This window comes from Anolis carolinensis, unplaced genomic scaffold (assembly GCF_035594765.1).
Source record: "Anolis carolinensis isolate JA03-04 unplaced genomic scaffold, rAnoCar3.1.pri scaffold_13, whole genome shotgun sequence".
Classification (NCBI taxonomy): Eukaryota; Metazoa; Chordata; class Lepidosauria; order Squamata; family Dactyloidae; genus Anolis; species Anolis carolinensis.
Genome location: NW_026943824.1, coordinates 9,197,754 through 9,216,569, shown reverse-complemented (window position 1 = coordinate 9,216,569; position 18,816 = coordinate 9,197,754). Strand labels below are relative to the sequence as shown.

The 18,816-nt window shown below is 42.7% G+C and overlaps 1 protein-coding gene across 1 annotated transcript; it reads left to right on the top strand.

The window, feature by feature from the left end:
• Positions 1 to 1,056: 1,056 nt before the first annotated feature.
• Positions 1,057 to 17,597, top strand: LOC100563167 (acyl-coenzyme A synthetase ACSM5, mitochondrial). Its single transcript, XM_008119613.3, has 14 exons — positions 1,057 to 1,337; positions 4,258 to 4,485; positions 4,636 to 4,846; positions 7,266 to 7,473; positions 7,785 to 7,925; positions 9,047 to 9,203; positions 10,728 to 10,807; positions 11,161 to 11,284; positions 13,254 to 13,334; positions 13,621 to 13,722; positions 15,266 to 15,393; positions 15,493 to 15,592; positions 15,708 to 15,827; positions 17,052 to 17,597. Exons 2-14 carry the CDS (start codon positions 4,300 to 4,302, stop codon positions 17,136 to 17,138), a joined length of 1,725 nt encoding a protein of 574 aa, XP_008117820.1. The 5' UTR covers positions 1,057 to 1,337; positions 4,258 to 4,299; the 3' UTR covers positions 17,139 to 17,597.
• Positions 17,598 to 18,816: the final 1,219 nt, after the last annotated feature.

Here is an 18,816-nt window from a genome sequence, read left to right as displayed (position 1 = left end):
TGAGAGAAGCCTCCCAGCAACATCTCCGTAGATGGCCAATTCTCTCACAATGGAAGCAACTTGCAGTATGTTCTCAAGTCACATAACACCAATCTTACTACAGCTGCACTGGTTACCAATTGAGTTACCAATCACTTTCAAAGTGATGGTGCTTACCTTTAAAGCCTTACATGGTCTAGGGCCGATGTACCTGAGGGACCGCCTCACTCCCTACAAACCCCAGAGATCCCTCCGTTCTGAGGATCAAGACCTATTGGAAGTCCCCAGTGTTAAGACCTTGCGTCTAACAGCAACTAGACGCAGAGCCTTCTCAGCAGTGGCGCCTTCTCTCTGGAACACCTTGCCACCTGAAGTCCGTGCCTTGCGGGACTTGTTGGCCTTCTACAGGGCATGTAAGACACACCTGTTTCGGCAGGCTTTTGAGTTCTGTTATTGATGTTTTAAAAGGTGCTTTTAGGATGTTTTTAAGATGTTTTTAAAGATGTTTTTAAATTGTTGATTTTAGACTGTTCTTGTAAGCCGCCCCGAGCTCTAGGGGAGTGGCGGCATATAAGTTTGAATAATAAATAAATAAGTCACTTCTGACAGCATAAAAAAACCATTTAAAGGGAAGCTGTATCATTTGGTTTGGGGATCCATGGAAACAAGCTGCTGCCTCTTGCACTTGTGGATCCATTCTGCAGTCCTAATGAAAGGGGTCCCAAGGTGGCATGCTGATTTGGACCCTGGGAAATAAGAAAGAGTGGCTTGCGTTACCCTGAAAGCAAAGTCCTGGCAGCCCCAGAGGGCTCTTGCTGGGTGTTCTGGCCTGTCTTTTCTGCAAACAAGGCAAGATGGAGCACCTATTTGTCCCTTCTCTTATCCCACTAGGGACAAAAGAGGCCTGTGCAAAGCCAGAAGGGGAAGGGAGGCTGGTGCCATGCAGGGAAAACAGACTTTCTGGCCTTCCTCCCCCAAGCCATTCTCCCTGGCAGAGGAACCCGTCTCCTTGCCTCTCCTGCAGCCTTCGCCCTTCACCTGAAATGACCCCTGGCCATGAACTAATGGCACCAAGGGAAGGGAACAGAAAGCAGTTTGCAAGAGCTTCTGGGGGGGTCCATTGGCCGCTCTCTGGCATCTCCCCCTCCCACTCACCTCCCGCATTTGTCCTCAGGCGCCTGAACTGGAAGAGGTCCAAAGGGGTGGCAGCCAGCAACTTTCCTCGAACTTGGGCGGAGACAGCATTTGAGCCTCTCTCTCCCTTTCCTGCCTTGAGATCTTTGCTCCAAGGAAGAGGAGAGATCCCGCCTTGACTGAGAAGAGACCCCAATTTAGATATTAGGAAGATCTTCCCAACGGTAAGACCCTGTCATATGCTGCCTGGGAGTCTGGTGAAGGTTTAGAAGAAGAGGCTGGATGGCCATCTGTCAGGAGGGCTTGGATTGTGTCCTCCTGCTTAGCAGAAGGGGGTTGGACTTGGTGGCACTTGAGGTCTTTTTCAGCTCCATGATTCTATTGGTGTATTTCCACTGCCACATAAGGCAGTTTTAGAATGCAGCTTGAACTGGAGTATATGAATCTATACCAAGCATGGGCAAACTTGGGCCCTCTGGGTGTTTTGGACTTCAACTCCCACCATTCCTAACAGCCTACCGGCTGTTGAAGTCCAAAACACCCGGAGGGCCCAAGTTTGCCCATGCTTGGTATACACACTGTTATATAATCCAGTTCAGCATTCTGAAACTGCCTTTATGTAGCAGTGGAGATCCAGCCTATGATCCTAAGCTGTAGAATCAACAGGAAACCAAAACAAAATACAAGTCAGTGTCAAGTTGTGACTCTTTCCAGTTATTGGGGGACTATAGCCCCTTTCCTACCCCAAAGTAGGAGCCAGAGGACAAGCGCAGAGCCAGTTCTGTTTCTCTGTGCTGGAAATGTCAGCCCAAGCAAATGTTTACTGTACTCAAAGTGCTGCTTTCTGCACAGGAAATGGCTAGTGATTAGTAAAGGTGCCTCGACACTGTAGAGTACAGTTTGACACTTTAACTGCCAATGCTCAATACTATAAAGCAGGGGTCCCCAAACTAAGGCCCGGGGGCCGGATGCGGCCCATCGAACCCATTTATCCGGCCCCCACGGCACAAGGGCAGAAGGGGGTTGGGCTAAATGACCCAAGGGGTCTCTTATTCTCTTACAACCATTATTATTATTATTATTATTATTATTATTATTATTATTATTATTATTATTATTATTGAGGCTGGGTGGCCATCTGTCAGGGGTGCTTTGCTTGTGCTTTTGGTGCACAAAAGCAGAAGGGGATTGGACTAAATGGCCCAAGGGGTCTCTTCCAACCCTCTTTATTATTATTATTATTATTATTATTATTATTAACATTGAGGTTGGGTGGCCATCTTCCAGGGGTGCTTTGCATGTGCTTTTGATGCACAAAAGCAGAAGGGGATTGGACTAAATGGCCCATGGGGTCTCTTCCAACCCTCTTTATTATTATTATTATTGTTATTATTATTATTATTATTATTATTATTATTATTATTATTAACATTGAGGTTGGGTGGCCATCTGTCAGGGGTGCTTTGCTTGTGCTTTTGATGCACAAAAGCAGAAGGGAATTGGACTAAATGGCCCAAGGGGTCTCTTCCAACCCTCTTTATTATTATTATTATTATTATTATTATTATTATTATTATTATTAACATTGAGGCTGGGTGGCCATCTGTCAGGGGTGCTTTGCTTGTGCTTTCGGTGCACAAAGGCAGAAGGGGATTGGACTCAATGGCTCAAAGGGTCTCTTCCAACCCTCTTTATTATTATTATTGTTGTTGTTATTGTTGTTGTTTATTATTATTATTATTATTATTATTATTATTATTATTATTACTCAGTGGCCAACTATAGTCCGGCCCTCCAACTGTCCGAAGGATCGTGAACTGGCCCCCTGTTTAAAAAGTTTGGGGACCCCTGCTATAAAGGATTCCCCCAGGCAGGAAGCAGCCAGGCTTTGAAGCTTCAAGGCCATTCAATGCTAATTAAGATGGCAAACTTCATCATTCTCAACTGTTGAGAGGATGCAACAAAGAGCCAGCTCACACCTCCCAACAAAGGATTCCCCCAGGCAAGAAGACATCCTCAGAGGTTGTGAGGTCTGTTGGGAACTAGACAATGGGGTTTATATATCTGTGGAAAGTCCAGGATGGGAGAAAGAACTCTTTGTCTGTTTGAGGCAAGTGTGAATGTTGCAATTGGCCACCTTGATTAGCATTGAATAGTCTTGCAGCTTCAAGGCCTGGCTGCTTCCTGCCTGGGGGAAAGTCCCACCCTGGACATTCCACAGATATACAAAGCCCATTTGCCTAGTTTCCAACAGACCTCACAACCTCTTAGGATCCCTGCCATAGATGTGGGTGAAATGTCAGGAGAAAATGCTTCTGGAACATGGCCAGACAGCCCGGAAAACTCACATAAACTCAGTGATTCCAGCCATGACAACACAACGGACTGTGTTGTCAAATTCTGAAAGTTTTTGACAACACAATCCACAGTATCTGCTTTGAACTGGATTATATGAGTCTACACTGCCAAATAATCTGAGATAAGCAGACAATTGTGGGACTAGGTCCTGGGCAGTGTAGATCCAGCCTTAACTGTCATACATTTATCCCCTTTCAGAATAACAGGCCAGTGTAGACATGCTTTCATGTGCACTGGAACATATTGCTTCAGCACCAGTTCAGAATTCACACCCAGTCTCTAGCCCAGTTTGACTCTATATATTAAACTAGCTGTGCCTGGCCACGCGTTGCTGTGGCTTGTCTGGTGGTGTTGGTGAGAAATTGTCGAGGTAGTTGTGGTATTGAATGTGTGTTGTATGGTTGTCTTTATGTTTAGTATGCATTTGGTTGTTTGTGTACTGTGAAAGTGGTGACGATAGAGGGGGTCTATGTGCGGAGCTTAGCCCTCCAACTGGCAGCAATTGGATAAAAACAATTATTGCTCTCCCTTTAATTAGGACTTTATTTTTCTTTTCTTTTTGTTGTATCAACCTAGAGCCGCCAAATTTCGAGGTTGGGGGGCCTGTAATTTTGTTGTTTTGTCCGGTGCCCTGATTCCATCACTCTTTTATATATATAGGTGACAAGGGAGAGGGATGCCATCCTTCACCTTAGGCAGCAAAATGTCTTGGTCCAGCCCTGGTCTTGTAGTCCTCAAGGCTTTCAAATATTTTAATGTTCTCCTTTGGAAACAATGTTGTTGCAGAGAAACAGAGCAGAGTGATACGTTCTCAGGTTATCCAATGCAATGAAGACCTTGTTGAAATGTTTCTGGAGTCTCCACTTTCCTCGTACATTCCTCCGCCATTCCAGGAGATCCCTGGCCTCTCTCGTCATCCCAGACTTCGAAGATATAAGCCGGGGCAAACAGGAAGTGCCTGAGTATTTCAATTTTGCAAGTGATGTTCTGGACCAGTGGACGCAAGTGGAAAAGGTAGCCTTGCAATCAACAACATTATTTTTAGATAGATAACTGTCTGCTCCTAAGATACGTCTGTGCATGGGACATCTATCCAATTTACATGTAAATAAGTCACTGTGACAACATGTTTTCCTATCGTCCCTCTTGTTTCCTAACTCCTAGGCTGGCAAGAGGCCTCCAAACCCAGCTTTCTGGTGGGTGAATGACCAGAGGGAAGAGGCAAAGTGGAGTTTTGAGGAACTGGGGCTCCTGTCCCGAAAGGCAGCCAATGTCCTCACAGGACCGTGTGGCTTGCAAAGAGGTGACAAAATCATGACGGTTCTGCCGCGGATTCCAGAGTGGTGGTTACTGAACGTGGCCTCTATGCGAACAGGTCAGTAAATATGTAGATATTGCAAGGGCAGCAGTGAATAAAATCACCACATCCTCATGTTATCCATCCCATCCCTTGTCTCTAGGCATCACGGTTAGTTTGTGTCTGAATTAAAATTCATTTGCTGCTGCATCCCCAAACAAAATTAATTATATTTGTGGAAACTCCCACTAGAATTGCCAGTTGAAATTGGGAACTGGGCTGCTCTCCCTTTCATGAGAGAATGGCAATCAACCAGGATTCACATTCTCTTATTCAAGGGTCCCCAAACTTTTTAAACAGGGGGCCAGTTCATGATCCTTTGGACCGTTGGAGGGCCGGACTATAGTTGGCCACTGAGCAATAATAACAACAACAACAACAACAACAAAAGGGTTGCAAGAGACCCTTTGGGCCATTGAGTCCAACCCCCTTCTGCCTTTGTGTACCAAAAGAACAAGCAAAGCACCCCTGACAGATGGCCACTCAGCCTCAATGTTAATAATAATAATAATAATAATAATAATAATAATAATAATAATAGTAATGATGATGATGATGATGATGGTTGGAAGAGAAGTAGAGACCCCTTGGGTCATTTAGCCCAACCCCCTTCTGTCCTTGTGCCATGGGGGCCGGATAAATGGCTTCGATGGGCCGCATCCGGCCCCCGGGCCTTAGTTTGGGGACCCCTGCTCTTATTAATGGAGGAGAGTCTTCACTCTCAGACCCCATTTACACTGACATATAATCCAGATTTTTTTTAATGTCAGGAGTGACTTGAGAAACTGCAAGTTGCTTCTGGTGTGAGAGTATTGGCCATCTACAAAGACATTGCTCAGGAGACACCTTGATGTTTTGATGTTTTTACCATCCTTGTGGGAGGCTTTTCTCATGTCCCTTCTGGAGCTGGAGCTGCACTCTCTCCAGGTTGGATTTGAAACAGCAACCTTCAGGTCAGCAACCCAACCTTCAAAGCCAGCAGTCCTGCTGGCACAAGGGTTTAACCTACTGTGCCACTGGGGGTTAAACTGAATTATAGAGTCTTCACTGCCATATAATCCAATTCAAAGCAGATAATCTGGATTTTATATGGCAGTGTAGAAAGGGACTCAATAATGTGGTCCAAGCAAAGCAGTGTCCCTTCTGTTTATGTCTCTGGTGAAGGAGAAACACACTCCACCAATGTCACAAATGTCAGGCAATTTACATCTCTGTGCAGAACTATGCAGAACTATTTCAAACAGAGTTCATCTGTATGATTTAGTGCAGGGGTCCCCAAATTTTTAAAACAGGGGGCCAGTTCACGATCCTTCAGACCGTTGGAGGGCCAGACTATAGTTGGCCACCAAGCAATAATAATTAATAATTAATAATAATAATAATAATAAATAATAAATAATAATAATTAACAACAACAACAACAAACAACAACAATAATAATATCAAAGAGGGTTGGAAGAGACCCTTTGGGCCATTGAGTCCAACCCCCTTCTGCCTCTGTGCACCAAAAGCACAAGCAAAGCATCCCTGACAGATGGCCACCCAGCCTCAATGTTGTTGTTGTTATTATTATTATTATTATTATTATTATTATTATTATTATTATTATTATTAAGAGGGTTGGAAGAGACCCCTTGGGCCATTTAGTCCAACCCTCTGGGCACCAAAAGCACAAGCAAAGCATCCCTGACAGATGGCCATCCAGCCTCAATGTTAATAATAATAATAATAATAATAATAATAATAATAATAATAATAATAATAATAAGGTTTGGAAGAGAAGAAGAGACCCCTTGGGTCAGTTAGCCCAACCCGCTTCTGCCCTTGTGCGTGGGGGCCGGATAAATAGCTTTGATGGGCCGCATCCGGCCCCCGGGCCTTAGTTTGGGGACCCCTGCTTTAGTGTATCCACATTGCACAGTTATTGCTATTTGACAGCACTTTAACTACTATTGCTCTGGGTTGTTGTGTTTTTTTCCGGGCTGTATGGCCATGTTCCAGAAGTATTCTCTCCTGACATTTTGCCCACATCTATGGCAGGCATACTTCACAACCTCTGAGGATGCCTGCCATTGATGTGGGTGAAACGTCAGGAGAGAATACTTCTGGAACATGGCCATACAGCCTGGAAAACACACAACAACCCTTTGATTCCAGCCATGAAAGCCTTCAACAATACTATCGCTCTATTCTGTGGTATCCTAGCTTCTGTAGTTTCACAAGGCTCTCTGGATACTCTTCAAGGTGCAATGTAACTCACCAGGAGCACCTCTGTCCTGTCTGGATTAAGGTTCAATTTGTTTGCCCTCCTCCAATCCAATACTTACTGGGTCTCCTGAGCCACAATCCAGTATTTTTTATTGCTACACTACATTAGAGAGAAATTGAATAAACTTTGCTAATGGCACTCTCATTTCGTTCCCTGCTTCTATTCTAGGCATTGTTTTCATTCCGGGAACATCCCAACTAACAGCAAAAGACATTATCTATAGACTCCAGGCCTCCAAAGCCAAATGCATTGCAGTCAGTGATACGTTGGCCCCTGCTGTGGATTCCATTGCGTCTGAATGCAAGTTTCTGAAAACCAAACTCATCATCTCTGAAAGTGGCAGGGACGGTTGGCTGAACTTCAGGGACCTGCTCCAGTAGGTGTTCCAGAAGATATTCCATTGAATGAGCAAGAAACAATTGTGATGAATCCATCCACTACACTCTCTTTCATTCTTCAGCTGTGTGCCATGGGCACTCTATTCAGGGAATGTCACAACAGAAATGTAGTGTTTTACACTGTTAAAAAAAATTTGTCTTTGTTTTTTAAAAGAAGGAAAATATTTCTGATGCTTGACACAAGTTGCTGGAAACACCTGGCATGGTTTCATGCATGAAATAAATGTGCAAGCATCATCAAGGTGCTATGTTTTGCATGCTGATATCATAAGTCCTCCTTGTTTTTAAGAGCAGCGCCTGACAAGCATGACTGCGTGAAGACAAAAAACCAGGACCCATCCCTCATCTATTTCACAAGCGGAAGCACCGGATCACCCAAGATGGTGGAACAGTCCCATTGCTTTGGGATTGGATTTGCAGCCAGTGGCAGGTAATATGCATTTACCACATTTCTTTTTATGTCTTATTTTGATCCTATCTTTTCCCCAATGAATTAAAGGCTGGTGCATTAGTTCTCTTCCACTTTCTCCTCACACCAAGCTTGTGAGGTTGATTAGATTGAGGCCCCATCTACACTCCCATATAACCCAGATGATCCGCTTTGAACTGGATTATACATCAGGCTGGATTTACACTGCCATATAATTTATTTATTTACAGTATTTATATTCCACCCTTCTCACCCCGAAGGGGACTCAGGGCGGAGCACGAAACATAGATGTACAGAAAACATTCAATGCCATTTATACACTGACAAGACAGACAATTGTACATAGATAGAGGTATATATAGGCTTTTCCCATCTTTGGCATCTTGGAGGCTTGTGCTCAGTTCTGGCCCGGGGGGGGGGGGTGATGTCATTCCATCTCCCTGCCCAAAGAGCTTTGTTTGTAAACTTCATCCTCTGATTGAACCGCTGGCATTTTTCTGGCATTTCCTTATGGGTGCCTTAAAATACCACCCCACTTTTTAAAGCAGTACTTATTTATCTACTCCCATTTTGCTTTCGAATTGCTAGGTAGCCAGAAACTGGGCGAAAGGTCAGGAGCTCACCCTGATCTGGGCTTCAAACTGTCAACCTCTTGATTGACAAGATTTACTGCAGCTGGTGGCTTAACCTGCTGTGTGCTAAAGCCTTGTCCAATCCAGATGATCAAAACATATAATCCACACCATCCGCTTTGAACTGGATTATATGGGTCTACACTGCCATATAATCCAGTTCAAAGCAGATAATCTGGAATCAGAAATTGGATTATATAGCAGTGTAGATCTAGCCAAAGAAGAACTGACTGACTCGAGACCACCGAGTGAATTTTGTGATCCTCTTTGACTCCTTATCCTATATGAACGTTGGGCTATAAAATAAATACTTTAGCTATTTGGATCTGATTTCCCCACATGGACTCCACACTCCTTCTTCAGCTCTCACTGAGATTTCTAAGGTCAATGTGCAAAGCCTTTGCTGAATCATCCTGTAATCTGCTTTCCAGAAGGCGGGTGCCATTAGTCAACATTTTAGCTTCATATCCATTACTTTCTCCTCAACAGGCACTGGATGAATCTGGGTACATCCGATATATTTTGGAATACATCAGACACCGGGTGGGTGAAGGCAGCCTGGAGCAGCCTGTTTTCTCCATGGCTCAATGGGTCATGTGTTTTTGTTCATCACCTGCCACGGTTTGATCCTGCTGTCATAGCAAACGTAAGGAAAAAATAATGTGCCGATGGAATATGTATTTATTTATATGTGTATATTTATTTGGGGCATGTCTACTTCTGTCATTCAACAAAAAAAAAACCTTCAGGGACATCTTACAAGTCATTAACAAATTGAAAGTTCCCTGCTTTCCAGTTTAAGGTAATGGTAAAGGTTTTCCCCTGGCATTAAGTCCAGTCATGTCCGATTCTGAGGGTTGGTGCTCATCTCCATTCCTAAGCCGAAGAGCCAGCATTGTCTGTAGACACCTCCAAGGTCATATTGCTGGCATGACTGCATGGAGCACCGTTACGTTCCCGCCAGAGCGGTACCTATTGATTTACTCACATTTGCATGTCTTCAAACTGCTAGGTTGGCAGAAGCTGGGGCTAACAGCGGGAGCTCAATAAAGCATAGCACATAAAGATAAAGTAAATAGCAAAGGGAGAGGTGCAACAGATGCGAGCTGCTCCTGTCTCCTTCTGAGGCCAGTTAGAACTTGGATGGAGGACTTCTCACTAGCCATTGGCCAAGACATCATGAAGCTATTCAATAATAATAATAATAATAATAATAATAATAATAATAATAATAATAATAATAATAATAGTGATCGACACTGTGCTGTGCCAAAAGATCTCAGCCGGCATTTGGAAACAATAGACATTGACAAAATTACAATCTGCCAACTGCAAAAGGCCACCCTACTGGGATCGGCGCACATCATCCGAAAATACATCACACAGTCCTAGACACTTGGGAAGTGTTCGACTTGTGATTTTGTGAAATGAAATCCAGCATATCTGTCTTGTTTGCTGTGTCATACAATATAATAATAATAATAATAATAAGGCTGCTTTTCTCCACAAATGAAAATGCAGTTCCCTTTTCGAGAAAGGTTCTTTGCACGCAAAAATCTCAGGTTCAAATCCTTGGTGTCTCTAGGCTGGAAAGACTCAAGTCTGGAAATATTGTTCTATGATCCCAGATGGACTAACATTCTTCTTTAAGATAAGTCAGTTTTCTATCACACTGGCCAGCACACGTTTCAGTGCCTCAAATGTTAGACCTGTTTCTGGGTATATGTGACCGACTGATTCCAAACATGACATCAGCTTTGCCCTATCAGCTCTTGTTTTTGAGATACAGAACATATGCCATCTACCTCATCTACTCAAACATAAGAAAGCATGATAACAATGTGGTTTATCCAATGCAATTTTCTGGCTCAGTGCCCAAAATAACCCCAGGAACAGGCCTAAAAGCCAATACACCATCCTGGCTCACAAATTGAGAATTTAAGGAGCCAATGGACTGTCAAGCCCACTGTAGACTGGGCCAAGTGTCCAATTGCCCTTTTTTTTTTGCATAACTTTATGATGGATGCTATGTATCCATCATGTTCACAAATAATCTTCTGTCATTCATCCAGTGAATAATATATTCCATGTTTTATTGTTGGCAAATGCCGTGTTCCAAGGTAGGATTTTGCAGTTGAAGTCATGCTTGTCCCTCCCTTTCTCCATCTAGACGCTCACCAGATACCCAGTCACTACTTTCTGCACGGCTCCCACTGCATACCAGATGTTGGTTCAACACGATCTCAGCAGGTACTGTGACTTCCTTGGATTCTTGAGCTTCAAGGTTCAGTTCCACCAGCACCATTGATAAATCTCCAAAAAGTTTGATCACTGAAGGAAATGTGTAAATCTTGCCTGTAAATGTGTACATCTTGCCTGTGTATGTGTGTATATAATGCACACTGTTATTCTACACAAATCAGGGGGTTTCATATTTTGCAAAGCAGTAAATAACTTGAACAAAAACAGTTTAACTGAGGAAAGTGGTTATGGAGCAGGACGAGGTTATGCAAGAGATTATACAAGCAAAATACGTGCAAACAAATCCAAAGGTCATTTTCCTAGAACTGGGAAATCACTAATTGCAGCCATTTCTTACCTAGGTATAAATTCATGAGCCTGAAGCACTGTTTGACCGGAGGGGAACCCCTCATCCCTGAAGTGTTTGAGCAATGGAAAAAACAAACAGGGCTGGATATCTATGAAGGATACGGACAAACGGAAACAGTAATGCTCCTTTTTATTTTCAACGACTGCATGCAGCCTCTCATCCTACTTGGAAATTGATTGTTTGGATCCAGGATTTAAAGACGGGTGCTTAGGAATGGGATAGCATAGGAAATGCAAGCAGGTATAGGTGCAAATCACCTTTGGGCCAGGCTGTGGCACAGGCTGGTAAAGCAGCCTGCTGCAATAAATCACTCTGACCAGGAGGTCATCGAGGCCAGCCCGTGGCGGGGTGAGCACCTGTCAATTAATTTTTTAAAAAAAATAGCCCCTGCTCGTTGCTGACCTAGCAACCCGAAAGATAGTTGCATCTATTAAGTAGGAAATAAGGTACCACTTATAAAAAGTGGGGAGGCAAATTTAACTAATTTACAATGTTGGAATGAGGAAGTGCGGTCAGAGTGGATTATGAAGCAGCTGCTCCCCCCTGTGGCCAGAATCAAACATCCCTCAGGAGAAGGTTAAATTGCCTCTGCATCTGTCTGTCTCTGTCTCACTTATCCAACATAAACGGGCCGGCAGAATGTTGGATAAGCGAATATGTTGGATAATAAGGAGGCATTAAGGAAAAGCCTATTAAACATCAAATTAGGTTATGATTTTACAAATGAAGCACCAAAACATCATGTTAGACAACAAATTTGGCAGAAAAAGTAGTTCAATACGCAGTAATGCTATGTAGTAATTACTGTATTTATGAATTTAGCACCAAAATATCACGATATATTGAAAACATTGACTACAAAAATGTGTTGGATAATCCAGAACGTTGGATAAGCGAGTGTTGGATAAGTGAGACTCTACTGTATATGGGGATTGAATGTTTGCCCTGTGTGTGTATAATGTGATCCGCCCTGAGTCCCCTTCGGGGTGAGAAGGGCGGAATATAAATACTGTAAATAAATAAATAAATAAATTTGGACAAAGGTGAATTGCAGGGATAGTGGGGCGATGTATCCACTCTGGATATTTATTCCAGATTTCAAAGGAGGTATCCATATTGTAAACCCTATTCCCAAAATAGATTCAGCACTTTTAATACCTGGATTTATTCAGCACCTCAGATGGCTCCTTGTATTGGTTTCCTTCCGCCAAATTTTATGCTGTGAGATGTGTCGTTCAGGTCTTGCTAATAGGAGAGGAGCTGGTGATTTTCATGCCAGAAGGAAGTATGAACTTTATATGAACTTCAAAAGAGCTGTCTAGGATGTTGAAGCCTTTTTCCTAAATGAACGTTGAACAATGTTTTCTTATCACGATTGCATGGCCTGGAGTCGTTCTTTATCTGGGTGGAGTCATCAGTGTCTCAGCCAAATAGGACAACATACAAAAAACACTTGCTATTCTTTCTCACTCCTCTTCCAAGCTTCCAAGGAGAGCAGGTCAAATGGATGGTGAAAGCAGAGAGAAGGACCCGTGTCGGGAACCTTCAGGAAATGGCCTTGGGTGCCCTAGTGAGATATGGATCCCATCAGCTGCTGAAAATGCCAGCACTAGACATTTGTCCTGCTCCGTGTCATCTGACATTGTCCAAACACCCTTTTTAGTGCTCCATTTTATGAATGTTCTATATCAGAAAGTTCAGTAATTCAACTCACGGAGCAGCAAGACATCCTGCATGTGTCCTAGATCTGATACAGATTTGGAGCGTGCCCTTCAATATATTTACTAAGTTGTCAAAGGCTTTCATGGCTGGAATCACAGGGTTGTTGTATGTTTTCTGGGCTGCATGGCCATGTTCCAGAAGTATTCTCTCCTGATGTTTCGCCCACGTCTAGGGCCATACAGCCCGGAAAACACACAACAACCTAATATATTTACTGTTTCCTAGTTCACGTCTGAGAACTACTTGGATTACTGTGCTTTCTGGAAATTCAGCAATAAAAGCCTCAACTGTGGGGGAAAAGCTAAAAAGAATCCAGACGTAAGAGTCATCCAACTGTATTTATGTTTTTTTTCTCTCTTGCAGGTTGTTATATGTTCTAATGTAAAAGGAATGAAAATTAAAGTGGGGTCAATGGGAAAGGCATCTCCACCATACAATGTCCAGGTACAAAAGACAAATACCGTCGTCAGTCCAAAGAGTTGGGCAAAAATATTATGATACTCCTGGGATGTTTTGTTTCTAATGAAATGCCTTTTCTATGATGAGCAGAGTGTGTCCACTTTGCCACTTCTCTGCTGTGTCAAAGTCAAGCAGACAAGAACAACAAGTTGTAGATGGAAGGCCAATATTTTCCAACCTGTGATTTGCATGATATACATAAAACTCATAAAGTAATCTGCTAAACTGTAGGTGGATATTTGCTCTGTTTTAATTTTCTTTCTTTCTAAAGGTTGTGGATGACCAAGGTAATGTTCAGCCTCCAGGAAAAGAAGGGGAAGTCGCCATTCAAATTAAACCGAAGCGGCCTTTTTGTATTTTCTCACAGTACTTGGTAAGCTTTTTTTAAAATATATATATCATAATTAGAGATCTATATACTACTGACTTTGAGCTTCCACCAGACTTCGGGGCAGAGAGTTCCACTGCTGAACAGCTCTTCTTACAGTCAGGAAGTTCTTCCTAATGTTCAGGTGGAATCTCCTTTCCTGTAATTTGAAGCCATTGTTCCGCATCCTAGTCTCCAGGGCAGCAGAAAACAAGCTTGCTTCCTCTTCCCTACTTGCAGCTAGGCAGAGAAAAAAAAAGAAAAGGGCCATAAAAAGACTGTCTAAAAAGGAGCTTGTTTGTCAGAGGCTTTGTTAATTGAGGCATGCATGTATAGTGCTTGTGATATCAAGATTGCAGCACTCTGTAAATATTGTGTATATTTATTATGTAAATCGTCATGGGTTATACACATTTGGCTGTATGTGTTGTTATGTTTAGCAGCCGCTTCAGTTCGCAGTATGACTGGGGCAACGGTTGGATTTTGCTCATGGCCTGGACTTCTGAGGAATTGCTTCTAGAAATCTCCCAAATCAGATCCCTGCTGTGAAAGGGATCCTTTCATAGGAATTCAGAAGAGGGCCATTGTCAGGATTGCATTCGGTCAGGCTCCTCGCCAACGCCATGAGTCTCCTCCCTTTGCTCCTTTCTCTCGCTTACACAGCAGAAGACTTCACTTCTTTTTGACCTCTCCCTTGAGTTGGACATCTAGGCAGACTGGCCAAATTTTTAGCATTTGTACATCCTGTCTACACTGCTATATAATCCAGGTTCTGGATCCAGATTATTTGAACTAGAAATAATAATAATAATAATAGTAATAATGTGTTGTCGAAAGCTTTCATGGCTGGAATCACTAGGTTGTTGTGCATTTTCCGAGCTGTATGGCCATGTTCTAGAAGCATTCTCTCCTGACGTTTTGTCCACATCTATGGCAAGCATCCTCAGAGGTTGTGAGGTACCTTCCTCCTTCCATAGATGTGGGTGAAACATCAGGAGAGAATGCTTCTGGAACATGGCCATACAGCCTGTAAAATGCACAACAACCTAATAATAATAATAATAATAATAATAATAATAATAATAATAATAATAACAACAACAACTTTATTTATAGCTCTCAAAAGGGACTCGGGGCGGCTTACAGAGCAGCACATAATAGTGCAATAAGAATACATAAAATGCATCAACAATATGGCAGTGTAGATTTATATAATCCAGTTCAAAGCACATAATCTGGATTCAGAATATGAACTGTATGGCAATGTAGATCCAGCCTTAGGATTGTTGTTGTTATGTACCTTCAAGGGCCACATCTGGCCCACAGGCCTTACTTTGTGGACCTTCTGTATGCCAAGAAATCACCTTCTTCTAAAGATGCCGGCCACAGATGCAGGGGAAACATCCGGAGAAAATGCTCCTAAAACATGGCCATATAGCCTGGAAACCACACTACACCCCAAACACCTTCTTCCATTGTCTTGAGGCTCAATGGCCTAAATAGATTCTTGACTAGGCATCGAGTTGAACACATATTTGGTTGTTTCCAGGATAACCCTGAGAAAACTGCAGCCACTGAACGTGGGGATTTTTATACCACTGGAGACAGAGCGGTTAAAGATGAAGAGGGCTATTTTTGGTTTGTCGGACGGTCGGATGATGTTATTAACTCCGCCGGGTAGGTTCACTTGAGCTGGCTGGTTGGCTTGCTGGTGGTTTGCTTGCAGGCCTGTTTGCTGTCTTTGCCCCCCAAAAGAACGACTGCATTCTCTCTTAGGTACCGCATCGGCCCCTTTGAGGTCGAAAGTGCCTTGAGCGAACACCCAGCGGTGGCTGAATCTGCTGTCGTCAGCAGCCCAGATCCCACTCGAGGAGAGGTAACCACAACGATCCAGTAATGCTGCAAATTCAGCTTAGACATAAATTGGGGATCTTATACCTGCAACATGCCATTTTGAGGTACAGTAGTTAATTTCGTATCACTTCTTGCAGGTGGTGAAAGCCTTTGTCATCTTGTCGCCGGCTTTTTTGTCCCATGATCCAGAAAAATTAACCAAGGAGCTCCAAGATCATGTCAAAAAGGTTACTGCTCCCTACAAGTATCCCAGGAAGGCAAGTAAACGTAATCTTCCTCTGGCTGAAACAGAAAAATAAAAATAATAATAATAATAATAATAATAATCTTTATTTATACCCCGCCACCATCTCCCCAACGAGGACTCGGGGCGGCTTACATGGGGCCATGCCCAGAATAATACAATATAAAACAACAAATCATAACGCATTAAACAATACAATAAAAGAAAATATACACTACAGTAAACAAAATCAAAAGAACAGTAGAACAATAAAACCAAGGGCGGGCCACATGAACACTAGGTTAAAATAGCAAAAGTTATAGCATACAAAGGGCCAGCATCTGGGACAAAAAATGAAGCACCCTATGGAAATATGAAGAGACAGGTGTTTGAATGGGCCCCATCTACACTGCCATTATAATGCAGATTGAAATGGATTAAATGACAGTTTAGACTCATATAATCTAATTCAAGCCCCCGGTGGTGCAGTGGATTAAACTACTGAGCTGCTGAACTTGCTGACTGAAAGGTTGGTAGTTCAAATCTGAGAGTGGGGTGAGCTCCCACTGTTAGCCCCAGCTTCTGCCAACCTAAAAGTTCAAAAATGCAAATGTGAGTAGATCAATAGGTACTGCTCTGGTAGGACATTAACGGTGCTCCATGCAGTCATCCCGGACACATGATCTTGGAGGCGTCTATGGACAACACCAGCTCTTCGGCTTTGAAATGGAAATGAACATCAACCTCCAGAGTCAGACCCGACTGGACTTAATGTCAGGGGGAAACCTTTTACCCTTATCCAGTCTAACTGCATTGAACTGTATTATATGGTGATCATGATGGTGATGGTGATGGTGATAATGGTATAAAAATAAAGTTATTATTATTATTATTATTATTATTATTATTATTATTATTATTATTATTATTATTATTATATAATTCTAGACTGCCTTCTCTCCCCGAAGGGAGGTTTGCAGACATAAAACAAAAAGGAAAAGATTCAGTGCCTCAAATGAGTACAAACACATCAAAATAATACAAGATAATGCACAGAAACAACAGTAAACTTACAACAAAAATTTAAGCATTGAGATAAAAATAATCAAAAACAATCCAATAAGACATAGTAAATTAAAACATGAGTAAAACATGGTAAACTAAAACTTGATCATATAATGCAGTTCAATCTGCAGTGTAGATGAAACTTGAATTGACCTCATGCCTGAAATATTTTTTTTCTGCTTTCCCAACCCAGGTTGAATTTGTGCAAGAGCTGCCAAAGACTGCTACTGGGAAAATTCAAAGGAGCGTATTAAGAAAACGAGAATGGGGTCAAGTTTAGTTTGAGTAAACATTTGCCATGGGAATGACTTTCTAACAACGGCCATTTTCGGATCTTTAATTTGAACGCACCACAACAAAGTTCAAATGGCCAAGCAAGTAGAAACTAACCACAGCTGAATTTCTCTCTGGATTTTGGAAACGGGAGCCTCTGACATACTCCACTGATCTATTTTTGACATTTCCAAGTACTATGGTGGGTGTGTACAGCTTGCCTCAGCTTGCGTGTCTGTATTTCATTCATGGTTTCCCCCTCCTCTTATACAACCACGGCGTCAGATGCAGGGCCCCTTTTCTGTCTCCAAAATAAACTCACGCAAAGCAGAAAAGCTTTATTAAAGAAGAATGGATTGCAAGCTGCCACGTCACCGTCATTGTCACAACTGGGAAGGGAGGGTGTAATGTTATAACATTTATAAATTTGAACACCAAATAAATGAAGGGGGAGGTTGTTATTCTTTCTAGTGTCCTGTCAAAACATTTTTCTTTTCTTTTGCCCACGCCACATGGTGTCATGGAACTCCTTTGGAGACCTTTCCAATATAGATAGATGCAGGTGCATTGATACACTTGCAACCAAGGTTCATGTCATTGCATTAATATTTATTTATTATTTTATTTACAGTATTTATATTCGGCCCTTCTTTCTCACCCCAAAGGGGACTCAGGGTGGATCACAATGTATACATACATAGCAAACATTCAATGCCATATGAACAGAGAGACAGAGGCAATTTAACCTTCTCCAGCTTCCGATTCCTGAGGGTATGCTCAATTCCAGCCACAGAGGGAGCAGCTGCTTCATTATCCACTGTGATACCAAGTCCTTGGATACTTCCTCATTCCAAATGCTGCTGGATGATTTTTATGGTGTCGTAAATTAGTTAAATTAGCCTCCCCACATAAGTGGTACCTAAATTTCCTGTTTGATAGATGCAACTATCTTTCGGGTTTCTTAGGTCAACAACAAGCAGGGCTATTTTTTATTTTAATTGTCGGGTGCTGGCCTCGAACACATGACCTCTTAGTCATAGTGATTTATTGCAGCTGGCTACTAACCAGCCTGTGCCACAGCCCGGCCCCAAAGGTTCATGTCATTGCTTGAAGATTCCTGTTATGTGCTGCTTTGCCATGTGGAAATAAAACTGTAGAGCAGAGATGGGCAACTATGCTTCTCCAAGTATGCCCCAAACAAAGGTGGAATATATACCAGGAATTTCCAAACTCCAGCCCTCCAGCTGTTTGGGCTTCCAAATCCCAGAACTCATGACCATTGAACAGACTGGCTTGGGCTTCTTGGAGCTCAAGGGCAGGAGATTGGTGAGGCCTCATGTACACAAACAGTCCAGGATACTACACATAGGCAGAAAAAAATGAAATGCAGAAATACAGACGATGCCTGGCTCGACAGCAGTATGTGTGAAAAAGATCTTGGAGTCCTCGTGGAAAACAAGTTAAACATGAGCCAACAATGCAATGCAGCGGCTAAAGAAGTCAATGGGATTCTACATAAATAGGAGTGTAGTGGCTAGATCCAGAGAGGTCTATTCTGCCTTGGTCAGACCACACCTGGAATCACACTGGGTCCAATTCTGGGCACCACAGTTGAAGGGAGATGTTGACAAGACAAGCTTGAATGTGTCCAGAGGAGGGCTTTGAATGGGACTTTCTTGCTTCTT

Coding starts and splice junctions, on each gene's coding strand:
- LOC100563167 (XM_008119613.3), top strand. CDS start 4,300: ATGAAGACCTTGTTGAAATGTTTCTGGAGTCTCCACTTTCCTCGTACA. Junction 9,204..10,727: donor ATCCTGCTGTCATAGCAAAC/GTAAGGAAAAAA, acceptor TTCTCCATCTAG/ACGCTCACCAGATACCCAGT. Junction 15,828..17,051: donor CCTACAAGTATCCCAGGAAG/GCAAGTAAACGT, acceptor TTCCCAACCCAG/GTTGAATTTGTGCAAGAGCT.